This window comes from Myotis daubentonii, chromosome 15 (genome assembly GCF_963259705.1).
Source record: "Myotis daubentonii chromosome 15, mMyoDau2.1, whole genome shotgun sequence".
NCBI lineage: Eukaryota > Metazoa > Chordata > Mammalia > Chiroptera > Vespertilionidae > Myotis > Myotis daubentonii.
In genome coordinates this window covers 20,941,365-20,965,307 of record NC_081854.1, presented here as the reverse complement: position 1 = coordinate 20,965,307, position 23,943 = coordinate 20,941,365, and the positions used below count along the sequence as shown (strand labels likewise).

At 47.8% G+C, this 23,943-nt stretch overlaps 1 protein-coding gene across 1 annotated transcript; it reads left to right on the top strand.

Annotated features, from left to right (window-relative positions):
- The first annotated feature begins 4,418 nt into the window (after window positions 1-4,418).
- ACP7 (acid phosphatase 7, tartrate resistant (putative)) lies at window positions 4,419-22,980 on the top strand. Its single transcript, XM_059665522.1, has 13 exons — window positions 4,419-4,696; window positions 5,395-5,686; window positions 14,046-14,246; window positions 14,538-14,720; window positions 15,603-15,726; window positions 15,954-16,016; window positions 16,140-16,254; window positions 16,341-16,448; window positions 16,534-16,591; window positions 16,684-16,751; window positions 16,854-16,925; window positions 20,624-20,761; window positions 22,090-22,980. The coding sequence occupies exons 2-13, from the start codon at window positions 5,566-5,568 to the stop codon at window positions 22,153-22,155; spliced, it is 1,317 nt and encodes a 438-aa protein (XP_059521505.1). The 5' UTR covers window positions 4,419-4,696; window positions 5,395-5,565; the 3' UTR covers window positions 22,156-22,980.
- Window positions 22,981-23,943: the final 963 nt, after the last annotated feature.

Sequence of the window (23,943 nt, the reverse complement as noted above, 5' to 3'; positions counted from 1 at the left end):
TCCATCCAGTTCCTCCTTGTATGTGTCTGGGTCCCTCAGTGCCTTGCCCTGGCCCTGGAGCTCAGAGGAAGTTGGATCTTGTAAGTTCAGTTTATGCACCGGCCCTTTAAAAGAAACCCCAGCATCTCCAGCAGCCTCCTTGTCACTGAGCCCCAATCCCTGCTAGTTTCTACAGCTTAAAGTTATGGGAACTTCTTTTTCCATCTTTGGAACCCTGGGCTGGGGATCTGGTGTGGAACTGGGACCCCTTGTTCCTCATGGGTGGCCTCCACAGAAATAATCTCCCTCCCGATTGAAAAAATGGCACATGTGGGTGTTGGTCCAGCCCATTCCAAACTTCTGCCCCTCCTACCAGTCTCAGTGTGCTTTTTTCTTTACTTCTCTAGTTGTAGGACTTCCACTCAGCCAGCTTTCAGGCTGTTCTGAATGATGGTTATTTTGTATTTTAGTTGTAATTTTGATGTGATTGTGGGAGGCGCAAGTACAGGTGTTTACTTGTACCACCATCTTGGTTCTTTCGCCACATCATTGATTTTTCTATCTCTCTCTCCCTCTTCCTTCCTCTCTGAAATCAACAAAAATATATTTTTTAATTAAAAAAGATTTTTTTAGTCCTCACCTGAGGATAATTTTCCATTGATTTTTAGAAAGAGTGGAAGAAAGAGGGAAAGTCAGAGAGAAATATCATGAGAGAAAAACACATTGATTGGTTGCTTCCTGCATGAGCCTGGACCAGGGCATGCCTTTGACTGGAATTGAACCCAGGACCCTTTAATCTGCAGGTCAATGCTCTATCCACTAAGCCAAATCAGCTGTCTCCTGCATGAGCCTGGACCAGGGCTTGGGCTGGGGAGAAGCCTGCAACTAAGGTACATGCCCTTGACCAGAATTGAACCCAGGACCCTTTGGCCTACAGGCCGACGCTCTATCCACTGAGCCAAACTGGCTAGGGCAAAAAATATAATTTAAAAAATGCCATTAGTAGAGTGAAAAGGCAAGCCATAGAGTAGATGTGTATAGTATGTACAACTAACAAATGGCTGGTATCCAGAATATATAAAGAACAAGTCCATTTTTTTTGAAAAATGGACAACCCAATAGAAAATTGGGGAAGACACTTGAACAAGAGCATTTTGAAAAGGATGTCCAAAAGGCCATGAAAAGTGTTCAATGAAAAGTGTTCAATTCTATTACTCATCAGGAAAATGCAAATTAAAACTACAATGAGCTACATCCAACAAAATGTTTAAAGTTAAAACGTTCAACATGGCCAAGTGTTGGCAAGGATGGGGAGCAATGGAAATGCCCTGGGGGGAGAAGAAATTATTACAACTGCTTTGGAAAGCTTTTGGGTCTATTGGCTAAACACACACACACACACACACACACACACACACACACACATACTCTATGACCCAGCCAGTCTTGCTTTCATACCCAAGAGAAATGTGTGTGTATATATTCACATTATGTTGTGAATATTCTAGAACAAAATATGTACTAGCATGTTATGAGCAAAAAGCCAACAAAGGGAAACAATTCAAATTCCCGTCAACCGTTTCTGGCAGATGACAGAAATTGCGGTGTACTCCACAGTAGACTACTACTCAGCAAAGAGAAGGACTGAATTGCGTTTCCATACTCAGCCCAGATGAATTTCACAATCATAACGTTGAGTGAAAAAGCCAAGCACAAGAGTCCGTACTGTATAATTCTGTTTGCATCATGTGGAAAGTAAGGAAAGGAAGCCCCTGTATTCAGGAAGGCACACTTTTAGCTACGTCAGTAAAATGGGCACCTTCATAGGGAGAGAGAAAGTAGTGCCTGGCAGGAGGCAGAAGGGGGCTAGTGGAAAACTGGTAAAATTTGCCTCTTCATCTGGGTGGTGGTGACACAAATGTGTTCCCTTTGTCAAAATTCATTAAGTGGAACATTTATGTTTCAGGTACATTTCTGTATGTGTGTCATATGTCACAATAAAAAAGATTCGAATAATGTAAAAATAACTTACTGGCCAGTTTGACTCAGTGGATAGAGCATCGGCCTGCGGACTGAAGGGTCTGGGTTTGATTCCAGTCAAGGGCACATGCCTGGGTTGTGGGCTTGATCCCCAGTGGGACCCAACTGGGGTGTGCAGGAGGCAGCCAATCAGTGATTCTCTCTCATCATTGTTCTCTCTCTCTCTCTCTCTCTCTCTCTCTCTCTCTCTCTCTCTCTTTCTCTTTCTCTCTGAAATCAATAAAAATATATATTAAAAATACTTTTAAAATGACTTTAAAAAGTAGGTTCACCATAGCTTTATCTTACAAACTGGACAAATTAATGTCTTAGGTACAATAAATAATTGGAAGGAATGTGTGTGATATTTGCTCTGTTTAGCACTGGTCTAAGAGATTTATAGCTCCTACCTTATTTAATCCTCACAACAACCCTTTGAGGTAGTTACTATTGTTATGTGCATTTAACAAACGGGCACACTGAGGCATAGTAAGGTATGCTCAAGCACCACACAGTCTTCACCCTAAAGAGTGAAATAAGAGCCCTGCTGGCATGGCTCAGTGGTTGAGTATTGACCTATGAATCAGGAGGTCACAGTACGATTCCTGGTCAGGGCATAGGCCTGGGTTGTGGGCTTGATCCCCAGTGTGGGGCATGCAGGAGGCAGCCAATCCTTGTTTCTCTTTCATCATTGATGTTTCTATCTATCCCTCTCTGAAATCAATAAAAACATGTTTTTTAAAAAAGAGTGAAATAAGAAATAGGAAAGTGGAAGTATATTTCTCAAAACACAAAGGTATCTAAAAAGAGAAACTGGAAATCATTCGATGGTTGTCCTGAGAGTAGGGGAGGGGCTATAAGTGAGCTATGAAGCCTCACCCACCATGATTCCAGTGGGGACTTTTAACTTAAATGGTGCATGGAATTCAGGGATTGTGTGAACTTGGATGGGAAAAACAATGACCTCTTTGCTTTTACTACATTTTAACTTGGCAGTCTTCAAAATGCAATTTGGAAACCCTGTTAGTCCCCAAGACCCTTTTCAGGGGGTTAATGAAATCAAACTATTTCATAATAAGAACTGCTGATGTAATTGCAATTTAGTATGCCTTTCTGCCATGTGGTGGGGAAGTGTGGGGGCAGGGGAAAGGGATTGGGGTGTGTGTGAACAGACCACAGAATTATTAGCAATCTCTAGCTTTGTCATGAGAAGAAAACACATGTTTTCAAATCCCATACACTCACTGCAGGACTCTCAAACATCTTCTACACACTCATCAAAACTTCTAAATTACCATAGTTTTGGGACCTGCCACTAGGACCTGAAGTTTAAGGCATGAGAAAAGAAGCATATACTATGCTGCTGCACACCTGAAACTAATACAAAATAATAATAAATGAAAACAGTAATTTGAAAGTAAAATAAAAAGGAAGCACATAATTCAACTATCGTTAAACGAGGAATAAACTCAAATATAAAAACTCAAAAAAAGAATCACATACACTACTGTATCCATATTTGTTTAAAAAATACTTGTACATCTATAAAAACTGTTTGTACATTTGTACTTTTGCTGCTGCTCCAGGAACCCTCAAGCACTCTTTGTGGCAAGCCACCCACAGCCTTCCAACAGCGCACAAAGGTTTACAAATTCTCACTTGCTTCCTCCTAGACACCAGGGCATTTCTGGAGTTCATGCATTAGTATAGAAATAACAGCTGATTCTTATCCAGCCCTCACTCTGGGCCAGGCTGCAGTCTCAGCCTGAAGTTTCATGTGTCAACTGGTTTAATCCTCACAACAGCCCATTAGGGTACGTACCATTATCACCTTCATTTTACAGGTAAAGAACCCGAGACCCACGCGACCAGCATGGCTCAGTGGTTTGATTCGGGCTCAGGGCTCATGCCCGGGTTGCTGGCTGGATCCCCAGTGTGGGGCGTGCAGGAGGCAGCCCATCAAGGATTCTCTCTCAGCATCGATGTTTCTAGCTCCCTCTCCCTCTCTCTCCGAAATCAATAAAAATCAATATATTTTTTAAAAAAGAAAAGAATCCGAGACGCATCGAAGCCGAGTAACCGGCCCAGGGCACAGCTCAGAAGCAGCACAGTCCCGCCTGTGTTTTCTGCGGCCAAGGGGTGGGGGTGGGGGTGGTCTGGGGGAGAATCGGTGGGCTTAGCTTGTGGGGGGAGGCAAGTGGGAGGAACTGGGAGGAAGATGAAGCCTGCGAACGGGAGGGGGATCCCACGGGTCCACGGGTCGCAGGCGCTGGTGCCAGCACACCTGGGCACCGAGGGATCCGTCAGGGGCAGGGGTGGGGGTCGAGGTCCGTACCCTGGGGGCTCCGCAGCTGCAGGGTGGGGCGCCTGGGGGACAAGCGCAGCCTTACCCGTCTGGGCGCTCACCTGGTGGCCCGCTTGGAGGTGGCGGCGGCGGCGTACCAAACCTTTCTGGGCCCCCCTTCTCACGCCCCGCCCTGGGAGAGGGGGACGGGTGGGCGTGGGACGCCCAGGACCGGCCGGACCTGTGGGACCCGGGGCCCTAGTTGTCTGCGGAGCCTGTCACTCGGAGAAGACAGGCTCTTCCGGGGCTGGGACGGCTGTGGGCGGCGGGATGCCTCCGCGCCTGCAAACTCATAAATACCGCAGCCGCACTGGTGGCCGGAGACGCGCGTGCAAGCAGTTGGCGCCCTCGAGGGTGAGCCGGGACCCGGAGGGCGCCCCCGCCCCAGCTCCCTGCCCTGGCAGGTCCTGGGGAGCTGGGACCTAACTGGAGCCGGCAGGGAAGGGCTGCGGAGAAGGGGGTGGGTATAAGGTGGAGATGGGGTGGGTGGGGACTGGGGTCACAAAGGCAGGATGGGGTGCTGGTGGGGGGATGGCAGAGGGGACGGGGCCGCTCCAGGTAGGATGGACTTCTGAGGGATCTGGGGGTGGAATGGGGCATTCAGGTCACTAAGACCAAAACAGAAGGCTGGAGGATGGAGTAAAGTGATGAGGTCCCTGAGGGCAGGGTGGAATGCTAGGGATGTAGGAAATCAGGTAGAAGAAACTGGGGTTACTAAAAGCGGAATGGAATGCTGGGGGGTGGGGTTACCAAAGGGAACTTCCTACTTGAGCCCCCTCTCACTCCCAAGCCTCTTGTGCTGAGAGTGAGCTGTGGTTAAGAGCCAGGGCTCATGGGTTCCAATCTGGGCTCCATCACATCCGAGCTGTGCAGCTGAATCACTGGGTTGCTCATTTTCCTAATCTGTGATATGGGCTGTTGATCACAGTGGCCACCACACGGAGGAATGCTGCGAGGCTCCCATGAGTTAATCTATGCAAAGTGCTAGGCACCCAGGAGGCTCAGATTGCGTTGGCTGCTTGGTAGTGATCATCTTTTTGTTTGCTCTCCAGCATCTGGATAACCATCCCTGGAAGACCTCCCTTCCATCCTGCCTCACTCCCAGTGACATTGCCTGATCCCCCTCCATTCTTCATCCTCCCAGTCCCTCCTGCTGTCCCTGACAGAATCTGATCTACTACGGCCCCCATCCCTTTCCCCTCTCTGCCCCCTCCACCACCACTATGGGCCCCTTTCTTCCCTGCTGGTCCTGCTGCTGTCTGCTCCTGTTTTTCTCCCTGGGAGTCCAGGGGGCCCCAAAGGATCCCAATGCTGCCCCGGAGCAAGTCCACCTGTCGTACCAAGGTAAGAGTCTGTGACCCCTCCCAGGACAGTTCCCAGTGAGGCCCATTGGGTTGGGGGCTCAGGAATCACACACTGATGGCTGGGAGGCCCTCGGCTGGTGGCTGGCCCTTCCTGAGCCTCAGTTGTCTGCCTCTGTTAAGTGGGGATCACCAGCAGGGTTGGTTCATCTGGCTGTGTGGGAGATGATTCTGGTGCCCAGCCTATAGTATGCCCTCCAAAGGGGGCTGCTATTGCTCTTGTTCATTGTGTAACCGCTCATTGTGTCCCCACAAGGCTGTCTCCTGATCCTGGATCACGAGGTGGTGGTGCACTGGGTAGTAAGGTCTTGGGCCATGGACCCTTTGCATACAGACTCCTGGGTTTGAATCCCAACTTTGCTACCTACCTGCTGTGTGACCCTGGGCAAGTGACTTAACTTCTCTGGACAACAGAATAACAGTAGTGTGATCTCATAGTGAGGAATAAATGAGATGTTACCTGTGAAGTGGCAAAAAGAAAAACAAACAAATACAAAGCTTGGTGTGTAGCAGAGGTTCTCATATGTTTTTGTCTCAGGACCCCTTAGCACAGCTACAATTCTTGAGAACCTCAAAGAGCTTTAGTTTATGTGAGTTATATCCATAGCATTTGCCATATTAGAAACCAAAACCATTTAGAAATATTTATTGTCATTTAAATGAATAGTAATAAACCCATTCTGCATTAAGGTAAATGACATTTTTCATGAATAATAACTATATTTTACAAAGAAAAGAAATCTAGTGAAAAGAGTGCCATTGAGTTACATTTGTTTAAGTCACTTTAATGTCTGGAGACAGCTTGATCCTCACATCTGCTTCTGCTTAAGTCTGTTTCGATAATATGCTGCTTTGGAAGATATATATGAAGAAAATTTGGTCTCATGCAGATATGTGGTTGAAACAGAGAAGAGGATTTTAAAAGGAGTTTCAAATAATTGTGGCTATTCTTTTTTTTTGTACCAAAACTCAACCCACTCTCCTGTGTTCCTTCCTTCCCTCTTTTCCGCCCTCCCTTGCTAATTATTTTGAAATAATTCTAGACTTACAGAAGAGTCACAAAGATAGTGTACTTCCGGTGCATCTTTCACCCAGCTTCCCTTAATGTTGATTTCTTATGTGTCCATGGTACCATTGTCAAGCTAAGGGCTTAACATTGGTATCACATTGCTAACTAAACCATGGATTTTTTTTCATATTTCACCATCTTTTCCACTAATGTCTTTATTCTAATCCAGGGTCCATTGTAGGATCGCATGTTGCATCTAGCTGCCATGTCTCTTGTCCCCTCCTATCTGGGACACTCTCTCAAATGTTCCTTGTTTTCTGTGTCCTTGACACTTTTAAGGAAGATAGTTTCTTAAAGATTAGTTGCAATGTGGAATCTGAAACTGCGTGAATGAACTAGCTTTGGCATTTGTTGACCCAGTGACCTTAGACAAGGCACTTTGCCCAGAGACCTCTGAGACAAAAGGAACAACAATAAAATCCATCTCAGGGAGCTGCTAGGAAAATACAGAGATCACAGCTGTCCTTTGGCCCACAAAAGGATAGTAGGAAATATACTCTGACTAAGTGCTTCAGAAGGATCACTCAACTGACCTCATTCTGGGCCTTAAGCTATTGGTACTATTGTTATTCCCATTATACAGAAGAGTAAACAGGCTCGTGGAGATGAAGAGTCTGACCCTAGGTCACACATTCTAGAATTTGAACCTAAGCAACTCAAGAGCCATGGTATTTGTTTTAAGACATTATATTTTGTACTAATTTTAGACTTAACAGAAAATTTGCAAAAATATTATAGAGTTTCTATATCCTTCTACCCAATCTCTCCTAATGTTAACATCTTACCTAACCATGGCACTTTTTAAAAAAAAAATTTTTTTTATTGATTTCAGAGATGAAGGGAGAGAGAGAAAGAGATAGAAACATCAATGATGAGAGAAAATCATTGATCGGCTGCCTCCTGCATCCCCCACACTGGGGATCCGGCCCACAACCTGGGCATGTGTCCTGACTGGGAATTGAACTGTGACTTCCTGGTTCATAGGTCAATGCTCAATCACTGAGACATGCTGGCCAGGTTGGCACTATTATTAATACCAGTCACATTGGTGCAACGCTATTAACTAAACTACAGATTTTGTTCGGACTTCACCAGTTTTCCACTGATTTAGTTATTTAACATTTAGTTGTTGTGTCTACTTAGTATCCTCCAATCTCCAGTTTCTCAGTCTTTCCTTACCTTCCATTATTTTGACATTTTTGAGTACTGAGCAGGTATTTTGTAGGACATCCCTCACTTTGTGTTCGTCTGATATTTTCTCATGATTGGAGCTAAGTTATGTGTTTTTCTGGCAAATGACAAAGATGTGATGTTGTGTCCTTCCTAATGCATGATGCCGACATGGCTTATTGCTATTACTGGTGATGCTGACTGTCATTGCTTAGTTCTTGGGTTTCTCTATTGTAAAGTTTTTATTCTTTACTTTGTTGTTAATAAATATCTTGGGGAAGATTCCTTGAGACTACAAAAATCATATTTCTTTTTAAACTTGTCCACTAATATTAGTATCCATTGGTGAATCTTGTCTGCAGCAATTATTAGCATGATGTTCACCTAATTGTGATTTTGTAATCTTCTAATTCTCTCTTTTCATCTAATTGAAATTTTATTCTAAAGAAAGGCTGTCCTTCCCTCCTCCATTAATTTACTTATTCAATTATTTCTTTATATCAGTATAGACTCATGGATACTTATTTTATTCCTGGCTTAAAATTCTGTACTATCATTATTTATTTTGTGGCTCAAATTGTCCCTGATTTGGTCTTTTGCAATTCCTTCAGAATGGCTTCTGTGTCCTTTTATTTTTATTTTTTATTTTTGTTAATCCTCATTCATGGCTATTTTTTCCATTGAATTTTAGAGAGGGTGGAAGGGAGGGTGGGGAAAAGAGGGTGGAAGGGAGGGTGGTGAAGAGAGAGATAAACATTGGTGTGAGAGAGACACATCGATTGGTTGCTTCCTGAACATGCCCCAACTGGGCTAGGGATCGAACCTGCAACCCAGGTATGTGCCCTTGATCGGGAATCGAACCTGTGATCCTTTGGTGCTCGGACCAATGCTCTGACACTGAGCAATGCTGGCCAGGGCAGCTTTTGTATTCTGTTCACAAAGCCCCTTTATTTTTGAGCACTTCCTCACTGTCTGGCACCTCAAATTATTCCAGGCTCATCCTGTATATTTCCTGCCCATCTCTGTAATCAACAACTTCTCCAAAGAGCCCTGATTCCTTCCATTGGAGAATGGGTAATTAGAAATCAAGTTCTTAACACTAGGTGTGCTCATTGCCACTGAGGTGTGATTGTTTCTAGGTCCTCACAAATGAACTAGGCCATACGTGTAGGAATGTTTATTAGCACGTGCCACGTCTACACTTCTGTGTCTATCTGTGTATATATATATATATATATTTTAATATATTTTTTATTGATTAAGATATTACATATGTGTCCTTATCCCCACGTTACCCCCTACCCCCCCCGCTCATGCCCTCACCACCCCCCATTGTCCGTGTCCATTGGTTAGACCCATATGCTTGCATATAAGTTCTTTCCCCCTTACCCCCACCCTCCCCTACCTTCCCTCCAAGGCCCGACAGTCCAATCAATGCCTCTCCATCTCTAGATCAGTCCTTGTTCATCAGTTTATGTTGTTCATTATATTCCACAAATGAGTGAGATCATGTGGTATTTATCTGCTCTCCAGTTCCATCCATGCTGTGGCAAATGGTAAGAGTTCCTTTTTCTTCTTCCTCTTCTTAAAGAATACCTTTCAGCATTTCATATAATGCTGGTTTGGTGGTGATGAACTCCTTTAGCTTTTCCTTATCTGTGAAGCTCTTTATCTGACCTTCAGTTCTGAATGATAGCTTTGCTGGATAAAGTAATCTTGGTTATAGGTTCTTGGTATTCATCACTTTGAATATTTCTTGCCACTCTCTTCTGGTCTGCATGGGTTCTGTTGAGAAATCAGCTGACAGTCGTGTGGATACTCCCTTGTAGGTAACTGACTGTCTTTCTCTTGCTGCTTTTAAGATTCTCTCTTTGTCTTTTGCTCTTGGCATTTTAATTATGATGTGTCTTTGTGTGGTCCTTTTTGGGTTCCTTTTGTTTGGGGTTCTCTACGCTTCCTGGACTTGTAAGTCTATTTCTTTCACCAGGTAGAGGAAGTTTTCTGTCATTATTTCTTCAAATAGGTTTTCAATATCTTGCCCTCTCTCTTCTTCTGGTACCCCTATAATTCTGATGTTGGTACGCTTGAAGTTGTCCCAGAGGCTCCTTACACTATCTTCATATTTTTGGATACTTTTTTCTTTTTGCTTTTCCTCTTGGGTGTTTTTTGCTTCTTCGTATTTCAAATCTTTGACTTGATTCTTGGGATCCTCTTGTCTGCTGTTGGATCTCTGTATATTATTCTTTATTTCAGTCAGTGTATGCTTAATTTCTAGTTGGTCTTTTTTCATATCCTCCAGGGTCTCACTAAATTTATCGGCCATTTCCATAAAATTCTTGAAAAACCTCATAAACGTGGCCTTGAACTCTATATCCAGTCGTTTGCTTTCCTCCATTTCTGTCATTTGTGACCTGTTTCTTTGTCTCCGCATTTTTTATGCTTCCCTGTGTTGGTAGAGTGGTTTTTGTGTGCTAGGTGTCCTGTAGGGCCCAGTGGCTCAGCCTCCCCAGTTACCTGAGGTGGACACTCTTGGTGCACCCCCTTGTGGGCTTTGTGCACAGTCTTGTTGTAGTTATGCCTTGATTGTTGTAGGATCACTGGGAGGAATTGACCTCCAGGCCAATTGGCAGTGAGAATCAGCTGTGTCTGCAGTGGGAGAACTTCTGTGCTGAAGACACTCTTCTGGGGCAAGACTTGCTTCAGTGGGGCTTTGGTGCTCACTGAGTCTGCCCCCTGAGTGTGTCCCTTATGGATCTGAGCAGTTGTAATCTGGATGGTCCCCCTCTGACCACTGGGTACACTGGCTCTTGGATCTAAGGAGGTGCTAATTTAGCCTCTGCCTGAGGTTACCCAGCAGGAGCTACGAAGAGAACTGCAGATTCCCCTTCCATTTTTGGAGTTTGGAGGTGCCCTGATGAGGCCCAGCTGTGAAGCAATGCAAGCTGCTGTGGGGCCTTGGGCCTTGGGCCTTGGAAGTTCTGGGTCTGTCTGGCCTAGCTGCAATTTGTTAGATAATTTTCAGGTTGCAAAGGGCCAGGGCATTCATATGCAAAATTCTCTGCCACAGCCTGGGTGGGGTGGGGTCTCAGGGAATCAAAGGGCAGAGCAAGCAGCTATGGCTGGTCCTCAGCCCTGCCTTAAGGGGCCGCACGTCCCAGTGTCCTGATAATTGCTGCAAGCACCTCTGAGGGAAAGCCGCCCTCAAGTTCAGAGTTCTGCCTGCTGCCAGACAGTCCAGTTTCTCCCCATATGAGTCCTGGGTCCCCAGAGACTTCCCGGAACCGGAGTTCAGAGCAGTCGGGAGCTTGTGACTCCCTCCTGATTCAAAAAGACAGCCGTGTCCTCAGGTGACAGCCCCTTTCCACAAGCGCGCGAGCCTCTGTACCTCTGCACTTTACTTCCGCAGCTCCTCTGGCTCTCAGTGTGCTTTTCTCTTTCCTTCTAGTTGTAGAATTTCCACTCAGCCAGCCTTCCTGTAGTTCTGGATGATGTCCGTTTTGTCTTTTCGTTGTATTTTTGAAGTTGTTGTGGGAGGCAGCAATTTCCCGGTGTTTACCTATACTGCCATCTTCCTGCCCTACTTATCTGTGTATATATTAACACATTGTTTGCGGGTAGTTTTTATTGCACGCTAACAGGTAGCGTGGGCTATTTTTGCTAATTTTTTGCACAAATGGCAACGTTCAGTAAAATTACGATAACTTTAGTTTACGTATTTATACGTTACCCGCATTCTACCGCTAGTCTATAAAAAATGTATTAATACGTGTCCCGTGCTCTAATACACTGGTAGAACATATAAATACGTAAAACGTGTAAACACGTTTCCCGCGTACAGTGTGTTAAATGCCATGGGATCATACTGATACCTCTGATTTCAGTCCAACATCAAAGCTGTATTTTTCCTTCTTTCTTTGTTTGTAACTTCTTTCTCCAACATTGAGAACCATAGTTCCCACTATCTACATACACTTACTTGTTCAGTGCTACTCTATAATAATAAAAGGCTAATATGCAAATGGTCATCACACCCTCACGCCGTAACGACTGATCAGCAGGAGGCTGCGTCCCTGCCCAGCACCGGCTGGGGGACGTGATGCACCTGCAGGGCTTGAAGGGAGTGGGGCTGGCTAGGTCTGGGTCTTGCCCAAGGGGGTGAGGCCAGCCAGACCTGGGTCTCGCTCGATTTCGAGGCACACGCGGGTGGGCGGGGACTTGACTCTGGGTCCTGTGGCGTGCCCCAGACTCTGACAGGAGGGAGGAGGGAGCCGGATACCCACACCCAGGACCCACACAGCAGGGCGGCAGCAGTTAGGGGCGATCAGGCCAGCAGATAGGTGAGCAGTTAGGAGCCAGGGGTCCCAGATTGTGAGAGGGATGTCCGACTGCCGGTTTAGGCCCAATTGGACATCCCCTGAAGGGTCCTGGATTGGAGAGGGTGCAGGCTGGGCTAAGGGACCGACCCCCACCCCCCGTGCACAAATTTTGTGCACTGGGCCTCTAGTATAGACATAAAGTCGATTCAGAATTGTTTGCCAGTATCCCTGTGAGAACACTTATTGAATGATGGCACTTATATGCAGTCCTTTTTCTCTGTCATCTTACAGTGCCCAGTCAAGACCTATTTTCCACAGTTACTTTTCTTCCCCAACCCTTCAGTGTGGTTACTTTATTCATTTTTAAATATAGTTACGCCCATTTGTTAGTGTTTATGTTCCATACTAGCTTCTCCCTACATCCTGGGTAATTTTGTTAGTTTACTTTTAGGGTGTATGAAGGAGATATGAAACATGACTATAGCTTTTAGAATTCAGAATTTTTATGCAAAAAAGATAGACTCAGAGCGGCATCCTCCCTCCTCATTCCTACTTCCCCATTTCTCCTTTCCCCTACCCCTTACTTTCCCAACCACCCCAGGTAAGTAATCCATCTCGTTAGTTTCTAGTATATCCTCCCTGTATTTTCTTTGTACAAATGAGCATATCTTTGTGTATTGTCTTATATCCTCGTCCAGGAAGAGTAGCTAACTATACTCTTGTATACTTTGCTTTTTAAATTTATCTGTATGTCCCGGACGTCATTCCATGTCCTAGAGCTCCCAGAGCTTGTCCTCTTTCTTTTTGACACTGCGTAGTGCTCCACTGTACACATGTTGTAGGGTTTACTCAGTCACCCTCCTACATACGGGCCTTTCAGTTGTTTCTGGTATATGGTGATTGCACACAGTGTGGCAACCAGTAACCTTGTGCGTGTGCATTTTCATGGTGCGGGTAAAGTTATTATCATTGCTGTTGTGACATGAGGGAATCGGGAACCAGATGGGAGGTGAATACGCAACATTACACTATACCTCATGATATTTTTAAAACCTTGATTTGGTTGCTAATGTTTAAGAATTCGGAACAATCACTTAAAAGTCTGGATTTGTGTATCTATCTATATATACTCGGGACATAAAAACCACAATATAAAAATTTACTCTAGAAACTGACAGATTTGGTGGCACTGGGCCTGCTTCTTGCATGGCAGGTGTCCCCAGAGCTGAGTGATGGCTGCTCCTTTTCGACTGGGCAGAGTCTGCAGTTTGCCACCACCCGCCCCCGCAGCGCCATACTGTCTTGCTCCTTATAGCTGGCCCTTTTCCCCATTTATATTACCTAGCTGGCCTCCAGACATCTGAGTTTGTAACCCCTAAATGATATTATGTATGTAAAACGTTTGGCATAAGGCCTGCACATAGTAAATAATAATATTAATAATAATAATATCCATTCACTCATATAACCCTAACCATGCCAGGCACTGTTTCAAATACTTTACTTATATTTATTAATCTATGCCTCATAACAACCCTATAGAATAGGTACTTTATTATTCCATTTGACAGATAAGGAAACTGAGGCACAGCGAGGCAGTGACTTGCCCAAGGAAAGCACAGCTTGGAAATGGCAGAGCTGGGATTGAACTTGGGAAGCTCCACAGCCTCTGTCCTTAACTACGGAGTCTTCAGGAGCTGTTAATTATTGCCCTCACTCTCTCTGCACGTCTCTCCCTGCCCTGCCAGGCCTCACTGCCCAGCCCCTCTCTATTCCTTTCTGCCCAGGTGAGCCGGGCTCCATGACTGTAACCTGGACCACATGGGTCCCAACCCAGTCTGAAGTCCAGTTCGGGCTGCAGTTATCAGGGCCCCTGCCCCTCCGGGCCCAGGGCACCGTCAGCCCCTTTGTGGATGGGGGTTATCTCCGGCGGAAGCTCTACATACACCGCGTCACGCTGCAGGGGCTGCTGCCGGGGGTCCAGTATGGTGAGAGGGGTCCCGGCCCGGGTGTTGAGGAGGGAATGGGAAGAGGAGTGGGATATGGATTGGAAGCTGCCACTGGCAGGTGGCTCAGGCTGGGCTGGTAACTCCTCTGCGTGTCTGAGACACTGGGATAAAAATGGAGGGTGTTGGGGACCTGGGGTGAGATGGACAGAAGGGGCATGGGTCAGACTCATCCAACCCCCCTGCCGCCTCCCTCTACCAACCGAAGATGGGTGGGGGCGGAGGAGACACACGGAGGCCCCCCGCTGACTGTGACCTTCCCCTTCCCCCCAGTTTACCGCTGTGGCAGTCCTCAGGGCTGGAGCCGGCGGTTCCGCTTCAGGGCCCTAAAGAATGGGCCCCACTGGAGCCCCCTTCTGGCTGTATTTGGGGACCTGGGGGCTGACAACCCGAGGGCCCTACCCCGGCTGCGCAGGGACACTCAGCAGGGCATGTACGATGCTGTTCTCCATGTGGGTGAGGCATTGGCAAGGGTGTGCCTGGAGGTATGGGGCGGGGGTGGGGTGGGGGAGTGGAAAACTTGGGTGGGAGGCAACGCCAGGGCTGCAGAGGGGGCTGGGGCAAGGGCCAGTGTGGTTCTGAGGGGACTGGGGATGAGGCTGGCCATGGAGATGGTGTCTGTAATGCCGGACTTCCCCGGTTAAAATCCAGCTCCCACCTTAGAGCTACTGCATGGTTTTCTCCTGTGTTATTATTACTGGACTAAGACGTGTTCAGAATTCAGGGGACTGTTGTGATGACTAAATAAGTTGGCATTGCCCGGCACGTCAGTGTTAGTTATTAGCATTGCTGCTGTGACTTGAGGGACAGAGCCAGATGGGGGGTGAAGCCTGGGCTGGTGTGGTTCGAGGCCACGGACTCGAAGTGGACCCCTCGGTGCGATTCCCGGATCATCACTAACCGGCTGTGTGACCTTGGGCGAGTGCTTAACCTCTCCGGGCCTCAGTTTCTCCTCCTGAAATGGGATGATAACACCCACCTCAGAGAGTGTTTTGAAGATTCTAATGATCAAGCATGTACAGGCTTTGGGACTGTGCCTGGTGTAAACCCAGTACAGACTATGTCAGTCTCAGGGAGGGCACAGGAGGCCGGCAGAGACGAGGCCGCTATGATCAGAGCACAGGAGACTAGTTTGGTCCCGTGGGGTCTCAGGGGCCAGAGGTTCAGGAAACACTTCAAGTGCACCCATGGGTGGGTGGGAGGCAGGGGTCAGAGAGCTGGGATGGCTCAGAGGCCAGAGGATGCCCAGCCCACACCTGAGCAACCAGTCTCTCCGTCTGGAGAAAGCAGAGCTAGTTCTGGGTCCTCACTCTCCCCTCGCCCGCTGCCCCTCCCCAGGAGACTTTGCCTACAACATGGATCAGGACAACGCTCGTGTCGGCGACGAGTTCATGCGTCTCATCGAGCCTGTGGCTGCCAGCCTCCCGTACATGACATGCCCTGGGAATCATGAGGAACGCTAGTAAGGGCCAGGGGCCTCGGGTGGGCATGGGCCTGGCCGATGAGAACAGACAGGTCCTCTTTAGTGTTTCACCTTAGTCCCTCATACCGCAGCTCCTTTGTGGTAGTGAGAGGAGAGGAGGGATGGTCTGGGAGCCAGACTTGACCTCAGGGACCTCAGGGTCCTCAGGAGGTGGGTGGATGGGGCACCCAGACCCTCCCCGCATCCTTTTACTTCGTTTTATCCAGCAACTTCTCTAACTACAAGGCTCGCTTCAGCATGCCCGGAAACAATGAGGGCCTGTGGTACAGGTAACCTGGGGGATCGGGGGGGGGGGGGGCGGGGGGGAGCACTGGGGGACTGACCTTGCTGCCCTGAAGGATGGGAGATGTAGCACAGACCCTATCTCTGATCCCTGCCTTTTGGCCCCTCAGCTGGGATCTGGGCCCTGCGCACATCATCTCCTTCTCCACCGAAGTATATTTCTACCTCCACTACGGCCGCCACCTGGTAGAGAGACAGTTTCACTGGCTGGAGAGAGACCTCCAGGTAACTGGGTGGAGGTCCCTGTCACCTCTTGGACCTGCCTCCCCTCGCCTCCTACTCCCACTTCTCACGCTGGCCCTTCTCTCTAGAAAGCCAATAAGGACCGGGCAGCCCGGCCGTGGATCATCACCATGGGTCACCGGCCCATGTACTGTTCCAATGCAGATGTGGACGACTGTACGTGGCATGAAAGCAAGGTGAGGACCCCTCCCTGGGCAGGGTGCTGAGAGCCAGGAGGGGATCTGCCCGGATCATCCCTCACTCTTTGCTCCTCCTGCCCAGGTTCGAAAAGGCCTCTTCGGCAAGTTATTTGGATTAGAGGATCTTTTCTACAAATACGGTAAGTGACTCGGGGACCGGGAAGTGCTCCCTGGCCCCGGTCCCACCCTCAACCTGGACGCAGGGACCTGACCCCCACTTGCTCTGTCTCAGGGGTCGACCTGCAGCTGTGGGCTCATGAGCACTCGTACGAACGACTGTGGCCAGTTTACAACTACCAGGTGAGGTTCAGGGAGGGCTGAGGGCTGCTGTCCATGGACCCTCCTGAGACCCTCTGGTCTGGTCTGGAATGAATCACCCCTCTTCCTTGTCCCCTTCTCCAGGTATTTAACGGCAGCCGAGAGATGCCCTACACCAACCCTCGAGGCCCTGTCCACATCATCACAGGATCTGCTGTGAGCAGGGCGGCAAAGGGTGCCTCTGGCTTCTCTCCTGTTGCTATTTAGGGAGGGTTGAACTTGTACCAGCTGGGGTGCTGCATGCTTCATACAGTCACTATCACTAGCTCAGCCTAGCAACATGCTCACTGTACAGATGTGAAAACAGAGGCTCAGACTGTCAAATACTCATTGACAGTCACAAGTTCAATAGGTGACAGGGGTTGGGCACTTGCCCAGGTCGACTGGATGGATCCACAGGCAGAGGGCTTATTATTATTATTACTAGAGGGCTGGTGCACGGATTCGTGCACATTGAAAGGAAATTAATCAGAAGAAATATTTTAGAGGCCAGGGAGGGACCACAGGAGACTGGCTGGCCGGGAGGGACGGAAGGAGGGCTCCAGGGTGTGTCTGGCCCTTCTCGCCCACTCCCGATTGGCCGGACCCCAGCAGCAAGCTAACCTACCAGTTGGAGCGTCTGCCCCCTGGTGGTCAGTGCACGTCATAGCAACTGGTCGAACGGTTGAACAAATGGTTGGACACTTAGCATATCAGGCTTTTATTATATAGGATTGTAATTGAACTCCAGACTTCATTCACATTCCACCCCTTTGTCACTAATGGCCTATTTCTGTTCTAGAATCCCACATTGTATGTAGTTATTGTGTCTTCTTAGTCTCCTCCAGTCTGTCACAGTCCCTCAGTCTTTCCTTTTCTTTCATCATTCACATATTTGCAGACCCCCGTGTTTTGCAGAATGCCCTCATTTTGGGTTTATGTAACATTTCTCTCATGCTGAGATTCAGGTATGCATTTTGGGCAAGATGATCACAGAGGTGCTGTCATGTCCTCTCAGCGCATCAGACCAGGGAGTTTGGGATGTCCGTGTGTCTCCACCCTGGAGGGGTTTCTCTGAATCACCAGCTTAAGAAAGTAGCTGCTGGGTTCCCCACCACAGAGTTATTATATCTCCCTTTTAAATTAATAAACATCTTGGGGGAGATCCTTTTAGACCATGAAAATGTCGTGTTTCTCCTCAAACTTTCATGTATACATGTGTATATATGCACAAATTTTTGACTGTCAGTGGGTCTTGCCTGCAACAATTAACACTGTGGTGTTCTCCTGGGATCTTCCAGTTCCCTCCTTCCTCCTAGACTTATTATAATCCTCTTGTGAGGAAGCACTGTCCCTCTGCCTCACTTATTTGGTTAGTTAGCTATTGATTTATACCGAAGTGGACTCATGGGTAATTATTTTATTCTGCGCGCTATGATCCAATGCTATTGACTCTTTGCTGCTCAGGTTGCTCCAGCTCTGGCCACTGGGAACTCTTCAGGTCAGTCCCCTGTCCTTTCGACGGGAGCACTTCCTTACTCTTTGGCACTATAAGGTGCTCAGGATCATCTTGTGGTTCCCCTGCCCCCACCTTGGAATCAGTCACTTCTGCAAGGAGAGAGGCTCATTTTATTTATTTTATTATCATTTTTTCATGGTGAAAATGAGATTTTTAACAACACTCCTGAGAGCAGGTGCCCAGTGTACAGGAACACTGAGAAGCTCATTTTAAAAGCTGATTCTTACAAATTAGTACGAGCCTCTGGTGATAAAAATTCAAACAGTACAGAGGTCAGGAGGTGAACACCAGCCATCTACACCCCTTCTTACTCCCACTCTCAGTTGTTCCCTCTTTTGCTAGCATTTAGAATGTTCTCTGCATGTACAAGTAATTGTCTACATAGAAATGTGTTACTACATCACCCACTTTTTAAAAAATATATATTTCTTTATTGATTTCAGAGAGGAAGGGAGAGGGAGAGAGAGAGACAGAAACATCAATGATGAGAGAGAATCATTGATCGGCTGCCTCCTGAACGCCCCCTACTGGGGATCGAGCTCACAACCAGGGCATGTGCCCTTGGCCAGAATTGAACCTGGGACCTTCCAGTCCTCAGGCCAACACTCTATACACTGAGCCAAACTGGCTAGGGCTATATCACCCACTTTTTAAAAACAACTTGGATCACGCTTCATACTTTTGCAGTTCTCAACCTTGGTGCCTGTTAGAATACCTGAGAGGTTTTAAAACTCCGATGACTGGGCCCTACCCCAAACCAAACACTAGAACCTTCTAAGGATGGGCCCTGGTGATGCACACCTGAGTAGTCACTCCAGGAGCAGGAAACAGAGCACAATCATCACCAGAGGCTCCTCAGGCCCATAGGTGATCGCTATTCTGATCTTTATTAGCACAGATTAGTTTTTCTCTAAATTAGAATTTTGAAATGATTTCACATGTATAGGAAAGTTGCAAAAAATAATACCAAGACTTTCCATATCCCCTTGACCAAGATTTCCCAATGTGAACATTTAACCATACTTGTTTTAATCTCTCTCTATGTATACATGTGTATATATGCACATATATACATTTTATTAATTTCAGACCCAGTGAAGAATACGTTTCAGAAATTATGCCCCTGTCCCTCTCTGTCTGTCTTTCCTAAAAAACGAGGACATTATCTTATCTCTTATCATTACAGTGTGATAATCAAATTCAAGTAGTTAACCTTGATAAAATGCTATTACTGCCTGATCCACAGAGCTTATTCAGGTTTAGCCATTCGTCCCATTCCTGTCCTTTAAATCAAAGCAAAGAATTTTTCTGGCCCAGAATCTAGTCTAAAATCACATGTTCTATTTCGGTGTCTTGTCTCTTTAGCTTCCTTTCATCAGAAACATTTCCCTACTCTGTCTTCATTTATCACGACCTTGAAAATTTTGAAGAGTATAGCAAAATCATTTTGTAGAACAGACCTCGATCTGGGTTCGTTTGATGTTTGCTCAGGTAGATGGAAGTTAATCCCTTTTTGATAAGAATACACAAAATTGATACCGCGTTCTCAGGACATCCTCCTAGGAGGCACGTGGTATCTCTTTAACCCCTTTAAGCCTCAGTTTCCCATCTTGTAGATGTGGTAGGGAACGGTCTCATTACTGATGGTGTTCACGCTGATCACTTCGTTAAGGTGGTGTCTGCTGGCCTCTCCACCACAGTCCTCTTCCCCCCTCTTTTTAATTCACAAGTGTCTCCTGGAGAGATACTTTGAGGCTATGCAAATATCATGTTAAACCTCAAACTTTCACCACTAGTTAGTTTTACCATCTAGTGATAATTCTTGCTTCAGTCAGTTATTATAATGATGGCTGCAAATGGTAATTTTTTTGAGCTCCCTCACTCACCTGGCATATTCTCCTGTAAGAACGAGCACTCCCTTTTTGGTAATTTTAAAAAGAAATCTTGGAGTGTCTACTGTTCAGTGAGGGTTGAGACCCTCCAATTTCTTCTGCTTTGCAATCGCATTTTCCCTTTAATGATACATCCTGGCCCCTTTCTATATCACCCTGCTTTGTAATGGTTGTGCTATAATTTACTTCACTGACCCCACTGATGGGCACTTGGGTGGCTTCCAGCTCGGGGCTTTTACAGAAAACGCTGCAGTGGACAGTGTCACACGGCCATGCGCTTTCCAGAAGACAGGGCCAGGATGCCTGGCTGGGTCAAACACGCACTTGTGAGCATTATTGACGTCAAGTTTTAACTGACTTTTTCTCCCTTGGGGGCGGCAGGGTCCTGGCCTGGCAGGCTGTTTCTGCGCCTCTGCGGGTCCCGCCTGCCCGGCCGCCCCGGTCTGAACAATTGTCCCTGGCAGGGCTGTGAGGAGCGGCTGACCCGCTTCACCCTCTTCCCGCGGCCTTGGAGCGCTGTGCGGGTGAAGGAGTACGGGTACACGCGGCTACACATCCTCAACGGGACCCACGTCCACATCCAGCAGGTGTCCGATGACCAGGTCAGTGAGGGGTGCCCGAGTCACCATCCTGAGTCGCCAGGCGCAGCTGAGAACTCGAGAGCCAGGAATCTTGGGTTCAGATCTTGCCTCTGCTACCTACCAGCTAGATGACCTCAAGGAACTTAACTTTGAGCCACAGTTTTCACATCTGCCAAATGGAGATGTTTAATAGTTTCTACCTCACAGGATGATATGGGGTTAAGTGACTTATTATATATAAAGTACTTAAAACAGCTTTTAAAACATGGTAAATTCTATAGCTACTCGTCAACATGAAGCAGGGGAAAGAAAAAGATAGGTGCTGAGAGGTGGGTAAGGGAAGCCAATACCATGTGCGTGTGGTCCAGGTGGCTTCAGGTTAGAGTTAGATGGACCCAAATGATCATGCCCACGTTTCTTTATTTTTGTTATTATAATTTTAAAATAATGATAATCACTATGATTTGTTGAGCACCTATTCTGTACCAGGTGCTGGGCTAGACACTGTATATTTAGTAGCACTTTAGTCACAACAATCCCATGGGGAGGATTTTCTTTCCATTTTTCAGATGAGAGAACTGAGCTCAGAGAGAGAAGGAATTTTCACCCAGCCGGAGGGTGGCAGAACTGGCATCTGACCCCAAAGACCGTGCTCTTTTTATTACACGTAACTACCATTTACTGAGTGGCACATATGCCAGGGCAGGCTGTTCTGCGTATTACTTTTTTCTGTCCTCCCTAGTTTATGGAACGTGGAAGTTTGGCTCAGAGCCAGGTCACGTGCATAAGGCCACACAGAGTGGCTGTGCTGGGACTAAAGCGAGGTTTGTCTGACTCCAGGTTTGTGCTCTAACAGCAATAGCCTGCATTACACAGCCCTTTCCAAATCTCATCTCATTCCCACCACGTCTACAAGGTAGATGCTCTTATTACCATCTTGCAGATAAGGAAAATGGAGGCTCAGAGAGATCTAGCAAATTGCCCAAGGGCACACAGCACATCGGAGGCAAAGCTGGCATGTGAACCCAGGCTACCTGGCTCCAGAGTCTAGGCCAGTCATGGTGAACCTATGACACGCGTGTCAGAGGTGACACGTGTGTCAGAGGTGACACGCGAACTCATTTTTTTGGTTGATTTTTCTTTGTTAAATGGCATTTAAATACATAAAATAAATATCAAAAATATAAGTCTTTGTTTTACTATGGTTGCAAATATCAAAAAATTTCTATATGTGACACGGCACCAGAGTTAAGTTAGGGTTTTTCAAAATGCTGACACGCCGAGCTCAAAAGGTTCGCCATCGCTGTTCTAGGCCTTCAGTCCTTATGTCATCTTTTTTGTTCTTGCAGGATGGAAAGATTGTGGATGATGTATGGGTGGTGAGACCCCTGCTCCACCGGATGATGTACCTCTAGGAACGGGCGACTCTGAGCCTTGTGGCCTATGTAACCGGACACCACCCATGCCCGGCTGGGGAGTCAGGGCAGGCCTTGACTCCTCTGCCTTCCTGAGGGCCCATGTGGATGAATGCGGCCCTGAGGGGGCTGGGCAGCTCTCCCCTCCTGGAGAGGTGGGGGTCCCCAGCGGCTGTGTTCGAAAGGCAGTTGCGGACACAGACAGACACGGACGCACAGGTGGGTGGCACAGCCCTGCCCCCTCTGCATAGCACCGACTGGGCGGTGCCCGCAGGGCCTCCGGAATAAAGAGGCTCACGGCTGTGGCTCCTTGGACTCTGCACTTCTGCTGGGGATGCCCGCTAGGGCACGCCTCTCCTGCCTGTGCGGGAGAGGGGGTGGGGGCGAGAGGCATGGCCAGCCCCAAGTCTGAAAGGTGGGCACGGCCATCAGGCACCACTCTCCAGCAGGTGGCAATGGTGACTTGCCCCCCCACCCCACCCCTAGGCCTGCCCTCAGCGCACCCATAGCCAGAAAATGCTAATGACTGTCTTTTTGTGTCACAGTTCCCCAGCCTGGCAATGGCTTATCCTGGAAGTGGAGAAGGGTTACCACTCCTGCCTTCCAGCTGGGGTGGCTGACAAGCCTTAGGTGCTCATTGACCTGCTGTTTCCCTCCCCTTTTCCTCCTTCCCCTGTTTCCCTTCTTCCTTTCTTTTATTCGACCATTATTTATTGAGCACCTACCATGTGCCAGGCTCTGTTCTCAGTCCTGGGGAGACAGCCATGAACAGGACAGAGGTCTCTGCCCTAGTGACATTCTACCCGGTGAAAGATGGCAAACCTAATAAATAAGTAAAATATATAATGGTGTCACTATTTCGTGATAAGGGCTCAGAAAAAGCAGGGAAGAGGGGTGGAGACTAGGGGAGGGAGTATGAGGCAGGGGCCACAATGGGCAGTGTTCCAGGCAGAGAAGCAGCTGGTGCAAAGGCCCTGCGCCACAAACGTGCCTGCCCTGTCAGAGGATCAGCGGGGAAGCCAGTGTCTGGAGCAGAGAGAATGAGGGGGAGGTGGGGGTAGTGAGTGAGGGGGCGGACTTGCGGGCCCTTGTGGGACACATCCTGAGTGAGAGGGAGTCACGGCAGGGCTCTGAGCCGGTTGATGAACATGCTCTGACTCCAGCTCTCCCGAAGGTATCCGTGACTTCCACTTCTGCAGGCCAACCTCACATCTGTCCTTCCATTGCACTGACTCTGTCAGCCTCCTCACATCTTATTCCCACCCACCGCCCCTCCCCCCCCCCCCATCCAGCCCAAAACACACTGGCTCCTGGCAGTTTCTTTTTTTAAAAACTTTTATTTGTATTGTTGACACTATTACAGATGTCCCCATCCCCCACACACACACTTTGCCCACCTCCACCCAGCCCAGCCCCCCTTTCCTCTAGCCATGACCTCACTGTTGCCTGTGTCTGTGGGCTATAATTATGTTCTTTAGCTAATCCCTTCACCTTTTTTTCACCCAGTCTCCCCCACCCCCACCCCACCCCTCACCCCTGCCCTGTGACAGCTGTCAGCCCGTTCCATGAATCCATGCCTCTGTTTCTACTTCGTTCATCAGTTTATCTTGAACACACCAAGCTGCTTCTGCCGTGGGGCCTGTGCACTGGATCTTTGCTCTCTGAGGGCCCTCTCCCCAGCTCATCCCAGGCTGGCACCGTCTGAGGCCTCGGATCACAGCCTTCCCTGACAACCCAGTTAACATAACCACACCCAGTCTCTGTCCCACCCTGTGTACGTCAATTCTA

What these genes read in the sequence shown, in the direction of transcription:
- ACP7 (XM_059665522.1), top strand. Translation starts at nt 5,566, where the DNA reads ATGGGCCCCTTTCTTCCCTGCTGGTCCTGCTGCTGTCTGCTCCTGTTT. An exon ending in AGTCCACCTGTCGTACCAAG is followed by an intron (nt 5,687 to 14,045) that starts GTAAGAGTCTGT and finishes CTTTCTGCCCAG; the next exon opens with GTGAGCCGGGCTCCATGACT. An exon ending in AGCAGGTGTCCGATGACCAG is followed by an intron (nt 20,762 to 22,089) that starts GTCAGTGAGGGG and finishes TTGTTCTTGCAG; the next exon opens with GATGGAAAGATTGTGGATGA.